The sequence below is a fragment of the Ostrinia nubilalis genome, chromosome 29 (assembly GCF_963855985.1).
Source record: "Ostrinia nubilalis chromosome 29, ilOstNubi1.1, whole genome shotgun sequence".
Lineage (NCBI taxonomy): Eukaryota > Metazoa > Arthropoda > Insecta > Lepidoptera > Crambidae > Ostrinia > Ostrinia nubilalis.
This window is the reverse complement of record NC_087116.1, coordinates 531,148-551,847: the sequence shown is the minus strand read 5'-3', so window position 1 is coordinate 551,847 and position 20,700 is coordinate 531,148. Positions and strand designations below refer to the sequence as shown.

The 20,700-nt window shown below is 39.3% G+C and overlaps 3 protein-coding genes and 1 long non-coding RNA gene across 7 annotated transcripts in view; 2 read left to right on the top strand and 2 right to left on the bottom strand.

The window, feature by feature from the left end:
• The window catches only part of LOC135085693 (uncharacterized), a 29,311-nt gene extending 25,880 nt beyond the window's left edge, over window positions 1–3,431 (top strand). For 2 of the 3 annotated variants that reach the window (XM_063980504.1, XM_063980503.1), the window contains exons 5-6: window positions 2,241–2,407; window positions 3,109–3,431. In XM_063980504.1, coding sequence (XP_063836574.1) covers window positions 2,241–2,407; window positions 3,109–3,304 — 363 coding nt within the window. In that variant the 3' untranslated portion in view covers window positions 3,305–3,431. Of the gene's footprint in view, window positions 1–256; window positions 352–780; window positions 879–1,642; window positions 1,819–2,240; window positions 2,408–3,108 lie in introns of all 3 variants that reach the window. The other variant, XM_063980502.1, reaches the window with a different exon arrangement.
• Window positions 1–20,700, bottom strand: part of LOC135085706 (uncharacterized) — a 463,562-nt gene that overhangs the window by 10,425 nt on the left and 432,437 nt on the right. The gene's annotated exons all lie outside the window — the stretch shown is intronic.
• LOC135085775 (glia maturation factor beta) lies at window positions 8,117–11,473 on the bottom strand. Its single transcript, XM_063980574.1, has 4 exons — window positions 11,285–11,473; window positions 10,106–10,215; window positions 9,641–9,728; window positions 8,117–8,800 (listed from the first exon to the last, which is right to left on the bottom strand). Exons 1-4 carry the CDS (start codon window positions 11,390–11,392, stop codon window positions 8,681–8,683), a joined length of 426 nt encoding a protein of 141 aa, XP_063836644.1. The 5' UTR covers window positions 11,393–11,473; the 3' UTR covers window positions 8,117–8,680.
• Window positions 11,676–20,700, top strand: part of LOC135085576 (copper-transporting ATPase 1) — an 87,744-nt gene continuing 78,719 nt past the window's right edge. Inside the window, exons 1-3 of the mRNA XM_063980347.1 lie at window positions 11,676–11,990; window positions 13,896–13,975; window positions 14,520–14,553. Coding sequence (XP_063836417.1) covers window positions 13,963–13,975; window positions 14,520–14,553 — 47 coding nt within the window. The 5' untranslated portion in view covers window positions 11,676–11,990; window positions 13,896–13,962. The remainder of the gene's footprint in view (window positions 11,991–13,895; window positions 13,976–14,519; window positions 14,554–20,700) is intronic.

Here is a 20,700-nt window from a genome sequence, read left to right as displayed (position 1 = left end):
AGATTGAAAGACAATCGCACCCCCCTCCTCCCCATGACATCATGACATAGACCGCAGACTTGCCATGCAGATGCGCCAGTGAGTACTAATCTGCGCGACTTGTGTCACCCCCTGATGCTTGGCACCCGGGGCGGACCGCCCCCACCGCCCCCCCCTTACGCCGCTACTGCAATCAATTAGATAACAATACAAAGTGCACTCAAAAACAATGATCCTTTATCAAAGTATCGATGATTGATTATAACTTTATTTTTAGATCAATATGCCCTGGAAAAGACCAGACAGCGTCCCCAAAGGGCAAGTTTGGAGCACCTTCAAAGGTCGGGATAGGGATGGAAAACCTGGTCTATCGTAAGTATGTTTTAAGTACCCTCTTATTGCGGGAACTTCTATCATCATCATCATCATCATTTAAAAGGCTTACCACGATTCACGATAATCCGCTTCTTTCGTCCAGTCGCTGCTTCATCTAAAGGTTTTTGGTCAGTTCTATTCGTTATAGTAGTTGAAGTTATAATAGTGCCTGCCTAGGGAGCACAGCTGCCTCCCCCTTCCCTGGAAACGGTGTTCCTCATACTGTGCCTAAACGCAATCCCTTGCGTTCAGGCCAGGGTCCCCCCTGCCTAGAAATTCTAATTTGCTGGAACATAAGATGCCCATGATGTAGGTCTATTTTAGAACACACACGGCAAAAAATTTCTACGTAAGTACCTATTAGAGCTCCCGAAAAAAATATGCTGCGATGCCGTTGACCGTTGATTTCTTTTTTGCCGTCGAAAGGTTCCAAATCCGCGACATGGAAGACGAGTACAAGGAGCAATGCCTGGATCTGATGCAGGAGACTTTCTTGAGGGATGAACCGCTCTGCAGGATATTGGGTAAGTATTTCAATCTATACTTATAATAAATCTGTAGAGAGGTCAATTCTGTACATGAAATATATTTTCAAAATAACTATCAGGGGGTGATTAGTGATCGATCGATCAATCAGTAAAATTTTTGTCTGTCTGTCTGTCTGTATGTTCCTTATAGAAACAAAAACTACTGGACGGATTTTAACGAAACTTAGTACAATTATTCTTCATACTCCTGGGCAGGTTAAAGTATACTTAAGAATTCCCTCGGGAACAGGAATTAGCGGGAAAATCCTTTTGTAGGTACCTTAGTAAACTTAAAGCTTAGTTACAACAAGGAATTCTCGAAATTCCTACGGGAACGGGAATTAGCAGGAAAATCCTTTGTATCAAAAATCTAAACCTCTTAAGTTAGACGCTTGAAATTTGGCATGTAGGTACCTTAGTAAACTTAAAACTTAGTTACAACAGAATATTGCAGAATTCCCACAGGAACGGAAGTTATCGGGCAAAAATATTTGTATGAAAAAATCTAAACCGCGTAAGATAGATGAAGGGGGTAAAAATGGATCCCAATCCACGCGTACGACGAAGTCGCGGGCGGCCGCTAGTATTTAATAAACCCTGGAGTTGTCTGGAAGAGAACGCTTCCTAGCGGATACAAGTACAACCCTTGTTCTTTTGTGAGTAACTGTCAGTTTTTGTATCCATCTACTCCCTTTGCAAAATGCCAAGTATTTTAACCGACTCAAAAAGAGGTTTTTTAAAGTTTGACCCGTATGTTTCAGACATCAACTCGGACTCAACATCAATAAAAACAATCCGGGACAACTGGGAGGCGTACCTCTCTCAAGGAGTCAGCCTGGCGTGCTTCACGGAGGAAGACGGGAAGCCTGGCACTCTGGTGGGATTCAATATTGTGCTGGTGAAGAGTAAGGATGACCCTGAAGAGGATATGGAAAACGTAAGTAACGCAGCTTAAAATATCTTTGCCCGTTTGCCCGAGCCCATTTTTTGGAGGGCCGCTCTCGCTACTTCTTTGATCAGCAGAGCTGACAAAGCAGCGGTATAGAGGGGCCATAACCCGCTGCTGCGGACTGGGGGTCCTGTTTTACCCGGGCCACGAAGAGAAAACCTCCACAATAACTACTGGAGGAGGGAATTGGGGGTCCCCTCGAAGCCAGAGTGGATCACTCATCCTGAGACGGAGCTTTAACGAATTATAGCAGTTATGAATAAATACTCTTGCAGGTAAAAGGAGAAACCGCTAGATGCAGGCCGCCGCTGCCAAACGGGCAATCTGGAAATCATTGGGGGAGGCCTGTATCCAGCGGTGGACTACTAAAGACTGTTGATGATGATGAAGTCATTATAATACTCTTGCAGGTAAAAGGCGAGTCCTGGAAGAAACTGCTCAAGACGTTAGTGGCTGCTGAGGACCTGGTAGACGTGTTTGATCACTACGGCGTGGACAGGTTTCTGACGTCGAGCGGGCTTACGGTTCTGCCGGAGTTTCGAGGGCAGAACATTGGCGGCAAGATATTTGCTGCTAGGTAAGAAAGAATTAAGAATATTCCTTAATACTACGCGACCCATGACCTTCGATCATCACGACCCCTAGACAAAGTGACAGTTAGTTGTAATTCCGTAATCGCTTCGCATCGCTCAGGCATTTTTTTTATTGAGCGAGCGACTACTAAAGCCCGGTCGCCGAGCACGTAGAATTTCGTCCAATGACCCCAAGCTACTCGCACAGTCACTGCACGAGCTGCGGCCGCCCGTCGCACAGTCGCGACAGCAATATAATTACGTGCGAGCGATAAGGATGGGTAGCTTGGGGTCATTGGACGAAATTCTACGTGCACGGCGACCGGACTATAGATTAAAACATCACGACACACGTTGTTACTTTCTCTACGAGTAGATTATACGATGGACTTTTAGTAACTTTAAAATCTATAAATATAGACGGTCCATTCCGTTACCGACCTGATGACGTCATAATTCCTTTTCCATCGAGTCGCATTTTAACAGGTCCTGAAAATATGTTGTAGTAGGGCAAGCTGTATATGGGACGTGGATATTACCCTGAAAAGGTCCTCCTAACATACAGATAAAGAATTATCTTCTGGATAAATTGGACCTTCACTGGTTGGGTCTTTATTGAAAGTCAAGCTGTAGATCCTGGCTACACAGGAGTTGCAGTGCAGCGGTAGTAATAGTCCCGTAATAAAGGATTTTATTTGTTTTCCAGAGAGCCTCTCTGCAAAGCCCTCGGCATCAAAGCAACAGCAACTGTCTTCACAGCCATAACCTCCCAAGTTTTGGCAGCCAAGTGTGGATATGAGGTCCTGGCCGAACTGCCCTACTCCGCCATGATGAAGCAGGGTATAGACCTGACCGACTGCGAGTGCAAGACTGCTAAGCTGATGGGCAGGAAGTTCACGTAGTCTTTATACGGATAAAGGAAGAAGCACACTTATCAACCCGAAAACGGATCGTACCCGTATCAGCTCGAGGCGGTCAGCATTCCTTGTATGAAACTCCGTACTGCAACGCACGCTTTTCCGCACCGTAACGTAGCCAACGTAGGTACTCGTAAATGTTTCGCCTTGCGGCGAAAGGAGATGCCGTTTTGATCCCTTTCCGGGCTGATAAGTGTGCTATGACCTTTAGACACCCAGATTACAGGTACCAGGGGGTGCCTTAGGACTTATGACGGGGGGGGGGTGATCGCCCCGGGTGCCAACCCATGCTATGCCGCCACTGTGTATGGGCAGGTCCCTTTCCCACTGGGAAATTTTATTTTTTCTTTGAGAAAAATGCTCAATAAAACCCGGTCGAGTAACTGCGCAGCTGGTAGCCGTGACGTCACATCGACGCTCTGGTATGGACGCGACTTACCCCACCCAGGCCTGGCTCACTCCGCGCGGTACATCCGATAATTACCTACAGCGAAGCGCCCCGCCGCCGGCGGGTATTATATCAGTCGAGTGTCACGCGCGCGCCCGTCAGAACGCTGGCGTGCGTTGTAGTATGATTATAATTCTATGATCGAAGTATTATTTAAAAATGGACATAAAGAGAAAGAAATATTGTGCGGCGTTCGGGTGTTTAAATTCGAAAAGAAATCTACCGGATTTATCTTTTTTTTTTCGCTTCCCAAAGATGCTGAAAGGTATGTTGGCCATGTAGGTAATCAATAATTCTTAGGATAGTATAGGAACCTAACCTACTATGACTACTGCTCAGAATGCGTTCGTTCGTTTCAGCCAAATGACGTCCACTGCTGGACAAAGGCCTCTCCCAAGGTTTTCCATAATGAATGCATACTTACCTACATACGTACCTCATTACAAATAAGTAGATTAATTATTTTTTCACTAGACCGCAACCCTAACAGCGTAAGAAGAGTTCAGAGGCACGCGATAGAAAGAGACAAAACTTGTAGGTGAATAAAATTGTAGGTACGTAGTACTGTGCGAGCTGAATTCCACTGTATCGCGTCGTAGCAAGACTCGTATTTATTTACATCGTCTTGCGGAGTAATCCTTCTGTACCTGTACTATTACTTATTCTGTGCCCCACCCAAGTGGAAGGGAGAGTCGCATTCCAGCGAAGTGTGCAGTTAGCTCAAATCGGGTTGTACCCCCAGTAGGTAAAAGTTGGCTTTGTGTATAGAGATGTAAGTATGTGTACTTTCCTCAACTTAAACTTAATAAATATAAATTAAATATTAAGATAAACACATATTTTTTGATACATTTATTTATTAATGTCTTTTATACACTTACAAAGTATAAATGCTATAAAATCACGTTTAGTATAAATAATACATTGTTGTAATAAAAAATATATCGACACCAAAAAATGCACCATTTCCTATACATAAGACTTTAGTAACTTTTCGGTATATTTTCAAGTTTTTAACATTTTATTTGAAACAAGCATTTTTTAAAAGCCTCATTATCGCTTGTAGACAAAATGACATTCGATTTCGATTAGAAATAGTCTAAAAAAGTTATTTTGCGCATTTAATGGTTAAATAGTGAACTGTTTACACAAATATACAATATTAAACTTAAGTATATTTTTAAATAAACTATATTACTGTTTATATTTTACTAAATAAGAAAAAAAAAGTATTTTGAGTATACTATGTATTTGTGACTAACCCTGTGATAAAAAGAGACAAAATATTTCACAAAATAAAACCTACGAACGACAGCAAATCAAGCCAATATTATAATGTCGTTATATTGGTCTAGCGTTTAACTCAGTGCCTGAGGTATAGTCTAAGAGCTAGTGAACGCCAGACCTACGTCATTTAATAAAAGCTGAAAGTTTGCTGAAGGTATAGCGTATATTCAATAGACTGTAATTCTACTAACGTTATACCGTTAAATCTGATTTTTATGTATACTATTTGGGCAATAATTAGAAGTATTTACCCCTACCAGACAGTTTTGACAGTTCCAACTCCTTGCCAGACAGTTTTTTTAGGGTAGCTTCCAAAGCCACGATGACCCAAACTTCATAATTCACCAACATTATATCCTATATTGGGAGCATACGCTGACAAACTTTCAGCTTTTATAAAATGACGTAGGTCTGGCGTTCACTAGCTCTTAGGCCTCAGCCTCGAGTTTAGCGGGCAGCGGGGCGGGAGCGACGGCGGCGCGGGAGCGGCAGGATCTTATGCGTAAAATCAAATAGACCGGTTCTCGAAAACAGCGGCGCGGGAGCGGGCAACGAGCGGGCAGCGGCGCGGGAGCGGGCAACGAGCGGGCAGCGCACTATTTCTTTTGCCCACAATAAATCGAGCGTTAGGAATAAATTTGAATCGAAATAAAATTGTCGCCGTTGTTCAGACATTTCGTTTGCGAATAAAAACAAATATCTCGACAACACAACCCCGAACACAACACTTCGCCGCTAAAGCGCTGCGCGAGCTGCCCGCTTGTTTCGAGAACGGGTCTGCGTTGCCCGCCCCGCTCCCGCGCCGCCGCCGCTCCCGCCCCGCTGCCCGCTAAACTCGAGGCTGAGGCCTCAGTCTAGAATGGGAGCGGCACGGGAGGAGTGGCATTGACATATTATGACGTGACAGAGCATAGAAATCTGAAGTCTCGCTGACATTTGACGTCACCAAAAACCCTCCCCTGCCGCTTCCATACCTCAGGCACTGACTGAGTACATTAGACCTATAATGGGTACTATTTTGAAACAAAAATGTATAGCATGATGTACTGTCACCTTTACTAGCGTTTTTATGACGTTTGAACGCTTTAAGTCGCACGAAAATCGCAATATATAATTTCTTTTTGAAAAACATAGCCTTCCTTCTGTCGCAGTCGGGTAGAAAGGGAATGTATTTACTTTGTCTTTTATACAATAAAGGATATATTCTTTAAATAAATATTTAAAGAATATGATGATTAATTTCAATATAAATAAATGCTTTGGTCTTATAAAATTCAATATAAAACACATTTAATCTTATACTTCTACTTTTAGTATTTTTTGTCATTTTTCTGTTTCAGGCAAGATAGAATTTTGTTTAATTTTTAGTGCTTTTTATTAATTTTAAATAATCTCATCTTTTAGAATAAATAAATCTCAATAAATAAAGCCACTAAAGTCCGGTCGCCGAGCACGTAGAATTTCGTCCAATGACCCCAAGCTACGCTCGCACACTCACTACGGTCGCCTGTTGAACAGTCGCGACAGCAATATAATTACGCGCGAGCGATAAGTAAGGGTAGCTTGGGGTCATTGGACGAAATTCTACGTGCTCGGCGATCGGACTTTATCTGCATATCTTTTTAGCTTGCTCCGTATAAACGAATATAAATCTTATTGCATGAACATTAAATGCTATTTTCCATAATTAAACTATCTGCATCTCTCTTTAGTTTGCTTTGTGTAAACGAATATAAACCTTATTACAAAAACATTAAAGGTCATCAAATACTTAAGCTACACTAGCGCTACACGCCTCCAGCGGCGGGATCTAGAATTACTTTAGAAAATTGATTTTTATTATTCTACGCACTTTCACAAACTACGTTGAACACAGCAGTGTCTACAGGGTGTTTATTTTAAAGATGAATGGTTGGCCAAACGTACTAAATAAATATCATTATTTTCTTTCTTTTTTTTTCTTTCAAATTAGCAGAAATTGCGGAAAAAATTGAGAAAAATCTCTAGCATCAATGGAAAAAGTCGTACATTTTTGTATTTTTTGCAACTAGGCTTTTATAAAGCGCTTTTACGCAATCAGTAGTTTTGTTTTCAAAAGGAATTTAGGTAGAAATTACATAATATTTCTACTATTTAGTAGAAATTTCATAGTTGGCCAACCTCTCATATTTAAATAAACACCCTGTATATTTAATACTTTATACCAATTATTATACTCTTTCTACATTTAATAGTTAATACATCTGGCAATATATTATTATATGGAGGACTTACTCCTGTATTTTTGATATTTTCAATTGATAAACTGAAGTAAATAAACTTTGAAATATTCTCTTAATACTTTAACACAATTAATAAGAAAGCTAAACTACTTATCAAATTCAAGGTTTCAAGAACTTACCTGGAAGGACTCTGAAAACTGACAATATTTAACATACATCTCAGGCTCTTAAAACACTCAAAACCCGATTTAAAACGTATGTCTCTTGACTTTAGATTCATATTGGAGTGTCATTCTACACAGGCCTAAATTCTTTATACACTCAACATCAAATAAACCGCACCTTCCGCGACGCGAACTTTAAAGATTTTCTTCTGACACAATCATGGTACCCCAACAATATTGGTGTTATTTGAAAGCCCAATAAATATCCTTAAAGAAAAATACATTTCATTTCTAAATAAATGATTAATATTTACCATAAATGGGACTTGAAAATAGACCTCACTTTGGGCTCACCTCTGGGATCAATTAGACCAATTTTTATGGTTATAAAACCAAATAAAGATTTCACGTGTCCTCTTTAACAGATGGATAGCGATTAATCCCAACTTAACAGTTTTATAGTCATAAAAAATGGCTATAGCGTAACTACCTATTTTTTGAAGAAGTGACTCTGGATCCTTGTAAAGACACATTTTTGTGGTAAAAACCTTTCCTTTAATGAAATGAAGTTTAGAACTAGGCTTTCAAATGGTACCAATGTTGGTGGGAAGTGGGGATGCATACGTTTGATAAGTGCTTGTCGCGGGAGGTGCGATTTATTTGATGCCGAGTGTAGTTCGCCCAGCGAGAGTTGAGGCATCGATACAAACAAAGATTCGTATCTGTATACGCTTGCCGCGTTGACGTCTTGCGTAGTCTGACTGACAAGTGCTTTCTATCTCACTTGCACACATATAGCATACCTTTTCTTAAAGGTTATTAAACCTTTATTTGTCACCAGTCATCCGCTGTGCAATGGAGGGAAGTCGAACCTTAACTTCGAACTCCTTCAGATTCGACGTTCTTCGGATTAATTTCGTTGCGATTCCAATGACAGTTTAACTTTCCCCCGGGACACACTTGACCTTCACTGGTTGGGTTTTTGGCGGTCAAGCTGTAGATCCCGGCTACACAGGAGTTGCAGCGGTGGGAACGAGAGGTGGGAATAGTCCCGTTGCACATATAGCAATAGCGATGTAGCTAGTGTATTCGATATTTTAATTTGAAGTATAATGTTTTGAGTGTTCTGTATTAAAATTTTACATCAATGTTTATGTTTGCCTCAACTTTCACCGCGCGATGTATAATATACACGATATCCAGTTAAAGATAGAAGCACCAAACATACAGCTGTCCTTGTCTACCTCCTAAGCTTCTCGTTCAGCCATTCGGAGGTGAGCTCGTCTATCTCTCTCACCTCCAACAGACGCGGCGCGCCGACGGCCGCTGCCAGCGCCCTTTGCGTTCCTGCGTACATTACCTGTGACCAAAACAGGAACAATGAGGGCTATCGTTTTTATACTTAACAGTTGGCACTCCTGGCGATTGACAGGACCTTACTCTACAGTGGCGCCATCTTGATGAGTGCAAATGCGATAGTCCTCCTACCACTTTAGCGCTCACCAGTTGGTGCCACTGTCTTCGCTACTAGCAAGTGACAGGACCTTACTCTACAGTGGCGCTAACTGGTGAGCGCTAAAACGATAGCCCTCATTGGTTGACATCACACTACTATTTAAAGCCCGGTCTCCGAGCACGTAGAATTTTGTCCAATGACCCCAAGCTACCCATCCTTATCGCTCGCGCGTAATTATATTGCTGTCGCGACTGTGCGACGGGCGCCCGCAGTGAGTGTGCGAGCGCGACAGCAACATAATTACGCGCGAGCGATAAAGATGGGTAGCTTGGGGTCATTGGACGAAATTCTACGTGCGCGGCGACCAGACTATAGAAACTACACTCCATCTAACCAAGATTACTTCAACTTAATTAATTAGGTACACCAGGCCATCTTAGAATGCTATAAATACACAATCTCAGACTGTTTTTAGCAGGATTAGCAAGCTGACAGTGCAATGGGCAGGGCACATAGTTTGTCTTGAAGCGCTGGTAGGACAAATAAATAAAGAGTCGTAAAAACTCCTTAATAGCAGGTACTAATCTAATTATTACAGGCAGACAAAGACATTTTTGTTATGTCTGATGGGACAGCAAGGTTATAGAATGGAGGTCACTCATGGGACGTCTAGGTCCACCCACAAGGTGAATGGAGGGTCCTATAAAGGATGCGTGAAGACGTTGGATACTAATTTATACACACCTGTAACTCCATGTGTGCGTCGCGTGGAGTGTAGAAGATGAAACACATGGGGAATGACGTCCTGCCATCATTGTGTTCCATTTTGTAACTGGAAAACAAGTGTAATATCCATCAATCAATGTTGTTAACATATAAAAGTGATTGAGTTTGATGCTAATAGTGCATGATCAAATTATATTGTTTAAATCTAATTTTGAGAGGTGAAAGCAAAAAAAGTTGTAAGTGAAACATTAGTTGAGCAACAAAATTGTTAATAAGAAAAAAAGGTTCACAGTGGTCCCTTTGCCTATGTGTCCGATATTATACAGCATTGACATTTCTACTTAGAATCATCATCATCATCATCATTTCAGCCACAGGACGTCCACTGCTGAACATAGGCCTCCCCCAATGACTTCCACATTGCATGGTTTGTAGGGTGGTACCTACTTAGAATAGAACTGAATAATTTTACTTGAATTTTACCTGTACACAATGAACCGAGGCTGGTGTGACGGAAGGATATCCTGGAGCTCTTCCAATTCCACATTCTCCAGCTCTTCATCCACTTCCAAAGCTTGCTTCTCTCTGTTCACCTGAAAATACATTCAAATTGGTTAGTTACTTCTCTGCATTTTCCTTCTGATTGGAAAAAAAATCTAAATCTTTATCAGTACATAGCCCATTTCACAAACTGATTGCCAATGGGGCAGCAAGGTGGAGGCCACGTACGGGATAGCACAGCGTAGGGCTTCCACCCACAAGATGGACAGACAACCTTATAAAGGTAGCAGGAAGGGGCTGGATGCAGGCCGCTACCAATGAGGGCTATCGTTTTTATACTTAACAGTTGGCACCCCTGGCGATTGACAGGACCTTACTCTACAGAGGCACCATCTTGATGAGTTGTCTTGAGATTGTCCAAAGATATTATTTAAATGCGATAGTCCTCCTACCACTTTAGCACTCACCAGATGGTGCCACTGTCTTCGCTACTAGCAAGTGACAGGACCTTACTCTACAGTGGCGCAAACTGGTGAGCGCTAAAACGATAGCCCTCATTGGCCTTTGTGGAAATCATTGGGGAGGTCTATGTTCAGCAGTGGACGTCCTGTGGCTGAAATGATGATGAGCCCCTTTCACAGGGCACTTATACACAATATCTAGCTATAATTTCAGGAAAGCATATTGGCTGGTGCTAAGAAGGGCAGAGGAAACTTGTCATCTTTGTCAGTCTTGTTTATTACAGAGAAACACCACTTCCAAGATATGTTTAGTCCTTTTTACATAATAATAACAGAGTTCTGGTGCTGCTTTTTCTAAGCACTGGCATAAATTATAGTCCTGAATAAATAAAAGCACATAATAGTCTAATTAGATTTCTGGTTCATATGAATTTGCCCTAAGTTATAAATAACTTCTTAAGTTAACTAGAAAACGGTATTAATAGTTGAATTTGCGTTATTTGCATGCATTATGCATGAAGCGCCTATTAACGGGAGTTATGAAAAGATGCATGGGTGTGTTCACAGTGATATTACTCATGTAATTGTTTGCCCCGATGATGTTTCAATCCATGACGACCAGTTACACGCATCGCTGGCTTTATCAAAATGACTCATGGCTACAATCATAGAAAATTACTGATGAAATACGGAAAAATACCTTCAGTATCAAAGCGGAGTTGGAACTGTGTTTCTGGAAGCGAAACTTCTTCAACACCTCCTTCACGTCGTCGCCTATATCACAGACGTTTACATTTTGTGCTGACATGGTAAAGTTTAATTCAAAATTTAGAAAAATTTACGTAAATAAAAATAAACAACACGTAGCGCCCACAAAATAATCTGGACAAGTGTCAAAATTGATAGGGATGTACCGAAGCAATTATATTGAAGTCAAGCAATTGAACAATTGAATGATAAATCGACTAGATAAGCGGGTAGGCGATATATGATACGAAACATTACGATTGAACTATAAATAATCGTTTTGCACGCAGCAGAATCGAAACGCAGTACAAGTGTCAATCAACTGTCATGTCTCTGCTGTCTGCTGTCAAAATGACGTAAAGGGAAAAGTGACCAAAAGTTTTTTCTTTGCAATAGAAATAGGATTTTTACGCTAAAACATTGTGTAATTAAATTGTGAAACTCATCCCAATAAACCTGGTAGACTCTAGAAAGCCAACGTGGCTCATATTATGTACAATTTTGTGAATTTTCGCTTAAAACTGGGCTAACCTAACCAGTTTGGTTTTCAGTGGAGAGTATATTGTTATTTATCGTTTTTGTTGTAATCGTGCGGTGTTAACAAGTGTTTGAGTGGTTTCTATGTAGGTCATTAGCATATAGAGTTCTTTGTACGAGTGGTGAGTATCAGTTTGAGTGATTACACGAGTTATTTAATATTTATATTTATAGCCAACTGTTACATTCGTCTCTTTGTTCTATGTGAGAAAAGTTAGTCATAGCATCTATAGGACCATGAAAAGTTTCTAAATCAACTTAAATGTTATTTTTTAATGAAAAAATACCTATTGTTAATGTTTTTCGAGTGAAAGTTGCAATATTCTAGAATAAAACCTAGAATTCATGCTCATTGAAGCTAAAACTTACCTCTCACTATACATACTTAGCTTAACCTTGTTTACTTTTATTGTTTCTTTGGGAGGCTTTGGTGAGTCGGCGTCTCCCATGCCGGAATGAAACTCCGTAGACGTTTCGTCAAAGAACAACGTGTATTGACGCACTTTGCGTAGAATCAGGCGTGGATACAATGATAATAAAGTAGCACACACAATTAACACTACGTGAAGTATGTACATTTCACATTATTGAAAGAGTAATAAATAATCGCGATGCGCGCGGTAAAAAGTTGAGGCCTCTCTCTGACAAGTCAAAAGTTTTTTTGGTCAAACCATAGAGTATCGTACTTATCTATGCCTAGAGTAAATGTGCGTTCGGAAATCACTTATTTCCGAACGCCACATTTCTAATGTTGACAAGTTTAACTCTTACTGTAGACATTCATGATAAGGAATAACTTAATTTTTGCTTTTTGTTAAACATTATTTGCTATTAAAAATTATTTATTTGAAAGGAACAATAATTGAATCAGAGGTTTGACTTACCAATAACTAAATATTGGTTTTACCTATAGATAGATAGGTGATAATTAACTTTCTTTCTATTCACATCTTATTATGAATCATAAATGAATTTAATTATCTATTGTTAAGCTATTAGTTTGTATAACCTTATTGAAACTCATTGTAATAAAATATTTAAAATATACACTTTATTGTCAGACATACTTACAATACATAACTGTAAGGCTGGGTTGCTCCATCTTACTTCAACTTTAACAAATGTTAAAAGTTTATCAAACTCCATTAAAAAAACACCGGTTAAGGTTATAGTCATGGTAAAAAATAAGGTGGTGCAACTCGCACATCTGGCAGGGAGAGCCTCACATAACCCATTGGTTCCCCCGGGCCAGTGGGTATGCAATTTCATGCATTTCCTGACAAAAAAAGGTAAAATTAATTATTAAATAAAAGGTGTTGCAACTTAGCCTAATCATGTTTTGAATTATGTTGTCTTTAAAATATACAAATTATAGTCATAAGTATTGATGCGAGCTAGGTAGTTAAACATTCCAAACATGTTACCAACTAAATTGACAAAAACACAAAGTGCATTTTCTTTATCCTAATAATAAATCATTTGTATAATAAAGTCTGAGATTATGTTTCTGCTACTACATAAAAGCCAATTAGGTGTAACTATCTGTTGATAACATTGAAATACATTTTATTACATGTTTCACAATCATGTGTTAATTTGTGATACCTAATCATTTTGTTACCATGTGTAACATTTATTTTGAGACACCTTCAACTTTAAAATGAAGTTCAAGTTCATTAGTATAAGGATGTATATTTATTTAGATATTTAATTAAAAAAATTCTTCCATTTTATTGGCTTAATGTTTTAATATTTGAAATGATTGATTCTTAAACAATTTTTTGTTAAATCTTACAAAAATTTTTAGCAAGTCTTACAATATTTTTAGTAAAATTTAGTTTTTATAGATTTGGAAAAATAGGGTCATTGTGGCAATATTGGTCACGTGTTTTCTGAGTATAGTATGGTGTATCTCAAAATAAAAGAAATTAACCAGATTATACTATACATTTTGGGGGACATAAAATAGACAGTGCCAGCTGATAAGAAGCGAATCCTGATAAACATGATCTATTTATCTTCCACAGGTCAACGACATGAGAATGACTTGGAGTGAGGCCTGATTGAAAACATAGATCTTCAGCAGACAACAAGATGGAGTCAGCTAGTTAGTAAAGAAATCCTCATATTTAACTAAGCTACTAATACTAACTTAAGCTCAGATGAAAGAGTAGTCGCCCTGCAAGCGAAAGGTCGTAGGTTCGATTCCCGAAAGAGTAGTCGCCCTGCAAGCGAAAGGTCGTAGGTTCGATTCCCGACTTAGGCAGTTCGATGTTTTAAAAAAAATTGTACCCATTGGGCAGTGGCGGATTTAGTTTTGCCGCCCGTAGGCTAGGATGGGGTTGGATCTTTATTTTACTTTTATCTTCTGAAATCGAGTAAGCGTCATCTGAAATCTGCCGCCCCTAGGACGCGGCCTATACGGCCTATTGACAGATCCAGGACTGCCATTGGGATTCGAACCCAGGATCTCTGACAGACGACCACTAGACTACAGAGGCGATAGAATTCATTCAAATTTTTATTTATAAATTCTAACAACTATGTAATTAATTGTTTATTTTCAAATAGACTCCTCTCATTCAGGTCTTCATAAGACTACAGATAGGGAAAATACAAAAATATTAATTGATATATTATTTTCATTACAGATGAAGCCACTGAGATGCTGGAGAAAAAGAAAGAGTAAGTTTTTTTTAATATATATTTTTTATGCTAGACAAGGCAGGTATTTGACCGCAATCGCACCTGGTGTTAAGTGAGATGCAGTCTAGGATGGTACATATCTGCCCTGTAAGTGCCTATTCACTCTCGCCTTGAAAACTATTTTACTTTATTTATACTGTCGGCATTAAGGCGATTAGAGTCCGGAGGTTGCGGGTTCGATTCCCGCACAGTACAAACATTTGTGTGCATGAACATATTTGTTTGTATTGGACTGGGTGTTTTCTATGTATAATATGTATGTATTTACAAAAAAAAAAGTATTTAAGTATGTTCATATCCGTTGTCTAGTACCCATAGTACAAGCTTTGCTTAGTTTGGGGCTAGCGGCGCAGTGTAAAATGTCCAAGGATATTTATTATTATTTATTTATTTATTTATTTATTATTATTACTTTACTTATTAAAACTACTTTTTCACTTTGACCCACCTGAGAGCTGAACCCAGGATCTTCGGACCGGTACTACTAACGCCATCTATTGACAATCCAAGTGTACCTCTCTTTAGGTATTGACGTCACAGTATCTAACACTAACGATTTTAATCTCAAATCCTGTTGTCATGACTACGAAAAACTTATAGATCATAAACGATAATCCTGCCATTTGATATTGAGTCGTATTTGGATGGACATAAAGTTCAAGACACTTCGCAGTTGTGTCGCCTGATATGTCTCAAGAACGAGATAAGTGATCTACGGCGCGTAATCGGTTTAGTGAAGGGACACGTGTCGATAAAATGAGGTTTGTCGATATCAATGTATGTGACAGCTGTAGATATTTATTTATAGCTATAGAGATATTTTACTATGATAGACCGAGTACATGCACTGCAACTTTAGTGGCGTCAACAGCAAACACACCATCTGTCTGCAGAACACCCAGCTAAAAGAAGTGGACCATTTCAAATACCTAGCCAGCAACAAATCAGCCTACCTATAATTGGTCAGTCATCAGTAAAGATGGGTCGATAGACACTGATGTCACCCATCGCATAAATACTGGGTGGATGAAATGGAGAGAACTATCCGGCGTGCTATGCGATACCCGAATGCCCGTGCGCATAAAGGGACGAATATACAGAGCAGCCGTCAGACCAGCCATGACATACGGATCCAAATGCTGGCCGCTCAAAAAGCAGTACGAAAACCAATTGCACTGCGCTGAGATGAAGATGCTCAGATGGGCAGGTGGTTTAACTAGGCTGGACCATGTAAGAAACACACACATAAGAGGCACCTTTAAAGTGAGACCTATCCCAGCTAAATTGCAGGAGAGCCGTCTGCGGTGGTACGGACACGTCATGAGGCGACCACCCGACCATATGACCAGAAAAGTGCTAGACATCCAAACTAAGCCCCGCGGACGAGGAAGACCCCGAATTACATGGATGTCCGTAATCAATAACGACCTTAAAGAAGCCCAAGTTAACAGTAAGACAACCCAGGACCGAGCCGCCTGGAGACGCATGACGCGGAGGGCCGACCCCAAATAAAATGGGAATGGGCCAGGCAAAGTAGTAGAGATATTTTACTATCACTTGCGAAGTTAATTACAAGAATTAACCAATTATCCTGCATTGGGTAGTTAAAATATTAATATCCTCTCTCAGTCTGTGAGCGTACGGAATTATTTTTCCACCGCTGCAACTCTTGTGTAGCCAGGATCTACACCTTGACCTCCAATAAAAACCCAACCAGTGAAGGTCAAGTTTGCTCCATGGGAAAGTTAAACTGTCATTGGACCCGCAACGAAATAAATCAGAGAGCCAAGAGTAGTTCGAAGTCCCTCTAGATAATGGATATCACGAAAGCAATTAGGTAAGAAATGCAAAAGAAAAACTTGAGATTTCTGAATGGTATAGATTCTTCTGCGTACTGTTGTACGAGGTCTCGAGATTGGAGTTTTAAAAAACAGTTTGTTACGTATTTAAAGTTTATTCACTTTTTAAACATTAATTTTAAAGACAACCCGTTGCAGCAAGCTCTCAAACCGAACTAAACTTTACAGTGGGGTCTCTGGCGCTCCCATAGTTTAGAAACGCTGACTCGGCGCGACAGCGGCGGGTCAGCCTTATTCTATACAAAGACCGGGTATAACAGCCCCCGGGGAAAAAGAAACTTCGGGAATAGAACCCGAAGTTTAAGAAAATTTATTTTAAACTATTTCCCTCAATCTGGGAGAGCTAACCTGTTTTGAGGTTGCTTCCTTGGGTGTTACCTCAGTGAGGGTTTCTAAAGCAATATCATTAATTTCTTGTAATTCTACGTTTTTTTTTGTTTTTAATGAGTTTAGGATGCTGCGGCGGGTTTTTACAAAAATAAAGATCTTAAAAACTATAAAACATATAACAATGGCGAGTATGACTATGGTAAATATTGAATAATGTGTGTTATATTTTATAAAATGTGGTTGATTGATAATTTCTTCTGTTTTGTTTACAATAAAGCTTGAATACTGTTTATAATTTCTAAGGTACTCTAAATCAAAATTTTCAATTTTATTGTTATTTAATTTTAACAATTTATCTGTTATATTTATGTTGCAACATGCATCCTGGGCAATATTAAAAGTGGGTTGTTCTATATGTATAGTTATATTTAAAATGTTGTATTTAGGAATGAGTTTTGTATCTTTACAATATGCTGTGCAATTACTGGGTATGTTTAGTATTCCTGTACCTGCTATGTTTAAAACAGTTATTTCTAGGTTAATACAGTCTATAAATAATTTTGATGGATTGGATTGAACATAAATCCAATGATTACGCAACAATGGAATCCAAACATCTATGTTTCCATTAAGTACCTTTGTTTCGCACTGTATTGGGGGTCCGTTTAATACTTTCGTTAACACTTCACTTTCACACGTTATACGGGCACTGGGTGTGTATGTGTTCATTATATCACAAATGTATGTTTCAGAACTTATCACTCTGCAGTCGGTTAAGCTGTCTAGGGTGCAGTACCGGGATTTATCCTTGGTCATTGCTATGTACTTAGTGCTAGGTATAATAGTGGCATATGATTTCACTGTTCCGACATCATGAGGTGTCGGTAGTGAAACGTTGTTATATAAAGAATAGGTTTCTGGGGTCACCAGGGTTATATGTAATATAAACATTATTTTACTTCTAAAATAGTAACAAGACAATTTTGACGCGCTAATTATGGCGTGAATAAATTCTAAATCTAAACTTACAGGTAATCTTAAATTGTTGGGAAAATGTCTATAGCTCTTGGCAAGCTCGTGATACAATTTTGGCGGTGTTATAACTGATGGGTGTAAAACGTTTTGACTGCAAAAGAGGATAGAGTTTGTAATGTCTTCCAGCCGGAAGGACATTGTTAGGATCGCGGAGTCTAATATGTTAAAGGCTGTATTGAGTTCAGATGAGATGGCTATCTCTTGTGATGCGGTAGTTAGATTATTTAGGTTCGCGATGAGCTTGTCAATAGCTATTTGGAAACTGGCTTCGTTAATTCTGATTTTCTCTAAGGTCTTATTCTGAGCTATTAAGGTGGAAGTGGTTATTAAGATATTCTGTTTAATTAAGGAGGCCAATTTCTTTTCATTTTCTTGGACGGTGCTTAGGGCATTATCATATCTAATGGCATCGTCTTCAGTCAGAGTCCCGAACAACTGTTTAAGGGCTGAGCCAATGCCTCCAAACCAGGCAGATCTTTTACTTCTTTGTGACAGAAGATGGGACAGAGAGTCATATTCCTCTGTAATATCTTGATACCTCGTGTAGAGGGGTCCTAAAATGTTTTCGCATTCTTGTTCGCTATGGATTTTACTTACTTTACATATAGAATTTACCTTATTTATCATAATTTTTAAATTTTGAATTTGTGGACCTACGTAGGAAACATCTATAGGGGCTAAAACATTCAGATATCCACCATTTATTTTCAGTTCACCTACGTAGTCGAAATATATTCCTGGGCTTGCGTTGATCGGTTGGACATAGTCCGGTCTCACTTGCGTTAATAGGCTGAAATGTAAAAACGTATTTGAGATTACCTATCTAAACTTATTTAACTAAATATTCTTAAACTAAGAGTGAACCATTGGTTCTAAAAATAGCCTACATTCTTATTCTAACTGTATGCCGCTTATCAGAGGCTGGAACAGGGCATTGTTTATACTTGCAACTTTGTAAGGAGTGGTTTCGTGATCGGTTCGCTTGGATGGTTTTATGCAGTAAGTAAGTATAGAGTTGGTAAGTATTTATTTTATTAAGTTTTTATTTATTAGAATTATTTTTTAAGATTATATTAATTATTTTATTTTTATTTTACAGATGCGGAGCGACGTTAGCTGGTTTGATTTGGTCAAAATGGTGGGTTACATGGCGTCTATTTATTAGCAGTGTAGCTGTGTGGTTGCTGTTGACTTTTATTATTTTATACGGACCTTTCCAGAGGGGAGACAGGGCTTTTCGTAGCCTGAGGTGGTTTTTGAGGTATACGTAATCACCTGCTTTGTAGCTCGGTGGAGGTTTGGAATGGGAATCGTAATAGGTTTTTGAGGTTTCTTTGGATTTAAGGATATTTTCTCGAGCCTTTTCGCGAGTATACTTGAATTTGTGTTGGAGCATTTTAGTGTAATCGGAATAAGTGGTACCAGGGCCACTTTCGTAGACTGAATTTGGGATCAATGGTTTATGACCAAACACTAACTCGTAAGGGGTGAATTTAGTGGATGAATGAACTGTTGTGTTATACGTGTGGATAGCAGTGTAGACGTAAGTGGGCCAATTATCTTGATTTGCGTTAACAAAGGACTTGAGATATTCTTTAAGTGTGGAATGACTGCGTTCTAGCGCGCCTTGTGTCTGAGGATGATACGGGGATGACCAAAGTTGTTTGATCTTGAGGAATTGGCATGTGGTTTTGAAGAGGTCGGATGTGAAGTTAGTGCCTTGATCAGTTAGGATTTGTTTGGGAATTCCGAATAGGGAGATGAAGTGGATGAGACAGTCACTGGTTTCTTCAGCTGTGGTGCTGCGTATTGGATAAGCTACAGAGTATTTGGTTAGGTCGTCTTGGAGAGTGAGAATGTATTTGAGTTTAGCAGGGCCTGATTCGGGGAGAGGACCGACGATGTCTAGTGCAACGCGTTGGAATGGTGCGGTTGATGTAGTAGTTATTTCCATAGGGGCTCTATGTATTTGTCTTAGAGCTTTATTTTCTTGACACAGTGTGCACTTTTTTACGTATTCCTCTATATCACTTCGCATGTTTTTCCAATAGAATTGTTCTCGAATTCTGTTATACATACGGACTGAGCCTAAATGACCGGCAGTGGGAATGTCGTGATTTTCGCGGAGGATTTTGGATCTTTCACTTAGGGTTGGAAATATTATTCTGTTTAGGTAAATATGGATTGAGACATTAGTATCATGGAATATGTAAGCGAGGATATTGTAGATTTTGGTATAAGAATGGTGATCAAATGGGTTTTTGAAATCGGATATAGCGATGTCAGTTATTTCTTTGTTCTTAAGGATTTCTTCTTTTGTATGTTTAAGGGTATTGAATATATCGGGATATGGTGATTCATCGAAATGGTGTACTTTAGTGAAAATTAGGAATATAGACTTGTTTGTGTGGTCTAGTTTTTGGTAGGAGAATAGTTCTTTTTCAGAATTTAGGATATCGTCTTTGTTTTCGGAATTTGAAAGGATTTCTTCGATATAGGGATTTGAATCATCAAGGTCTAGGGATGTAGGAATTATGATAATCTTGTAAGGGGACTTAAGTAGGTTTTCGTTGTGTTCGATTATTTTAGTGTTAGAATTGAATTCTTTATTAGAAATAGATTTTAGAAATTTGGAGTATTCTTTTGAAGGTGCGGTGTTGGATACTGGTTCAGAGTTAGTTGTATCTTCGGTGATGAGTGGATTTTGTAGATTTTCAGAAACCGGAGGAGATTGAAGATTCGGTGAGGATTCAAAGTTAAGCAGGTCATCTAAGTTAAATGGAGATTGGGGATTCAGAGGATTTTGCAGTAGAGGTGATTCTTGGAGATTCAGTGGACTTTCAGGATTCGGTGGACTTGGGAGATTCAGTGGATTATCAAGATTTAGAGGATTTAGGAGACT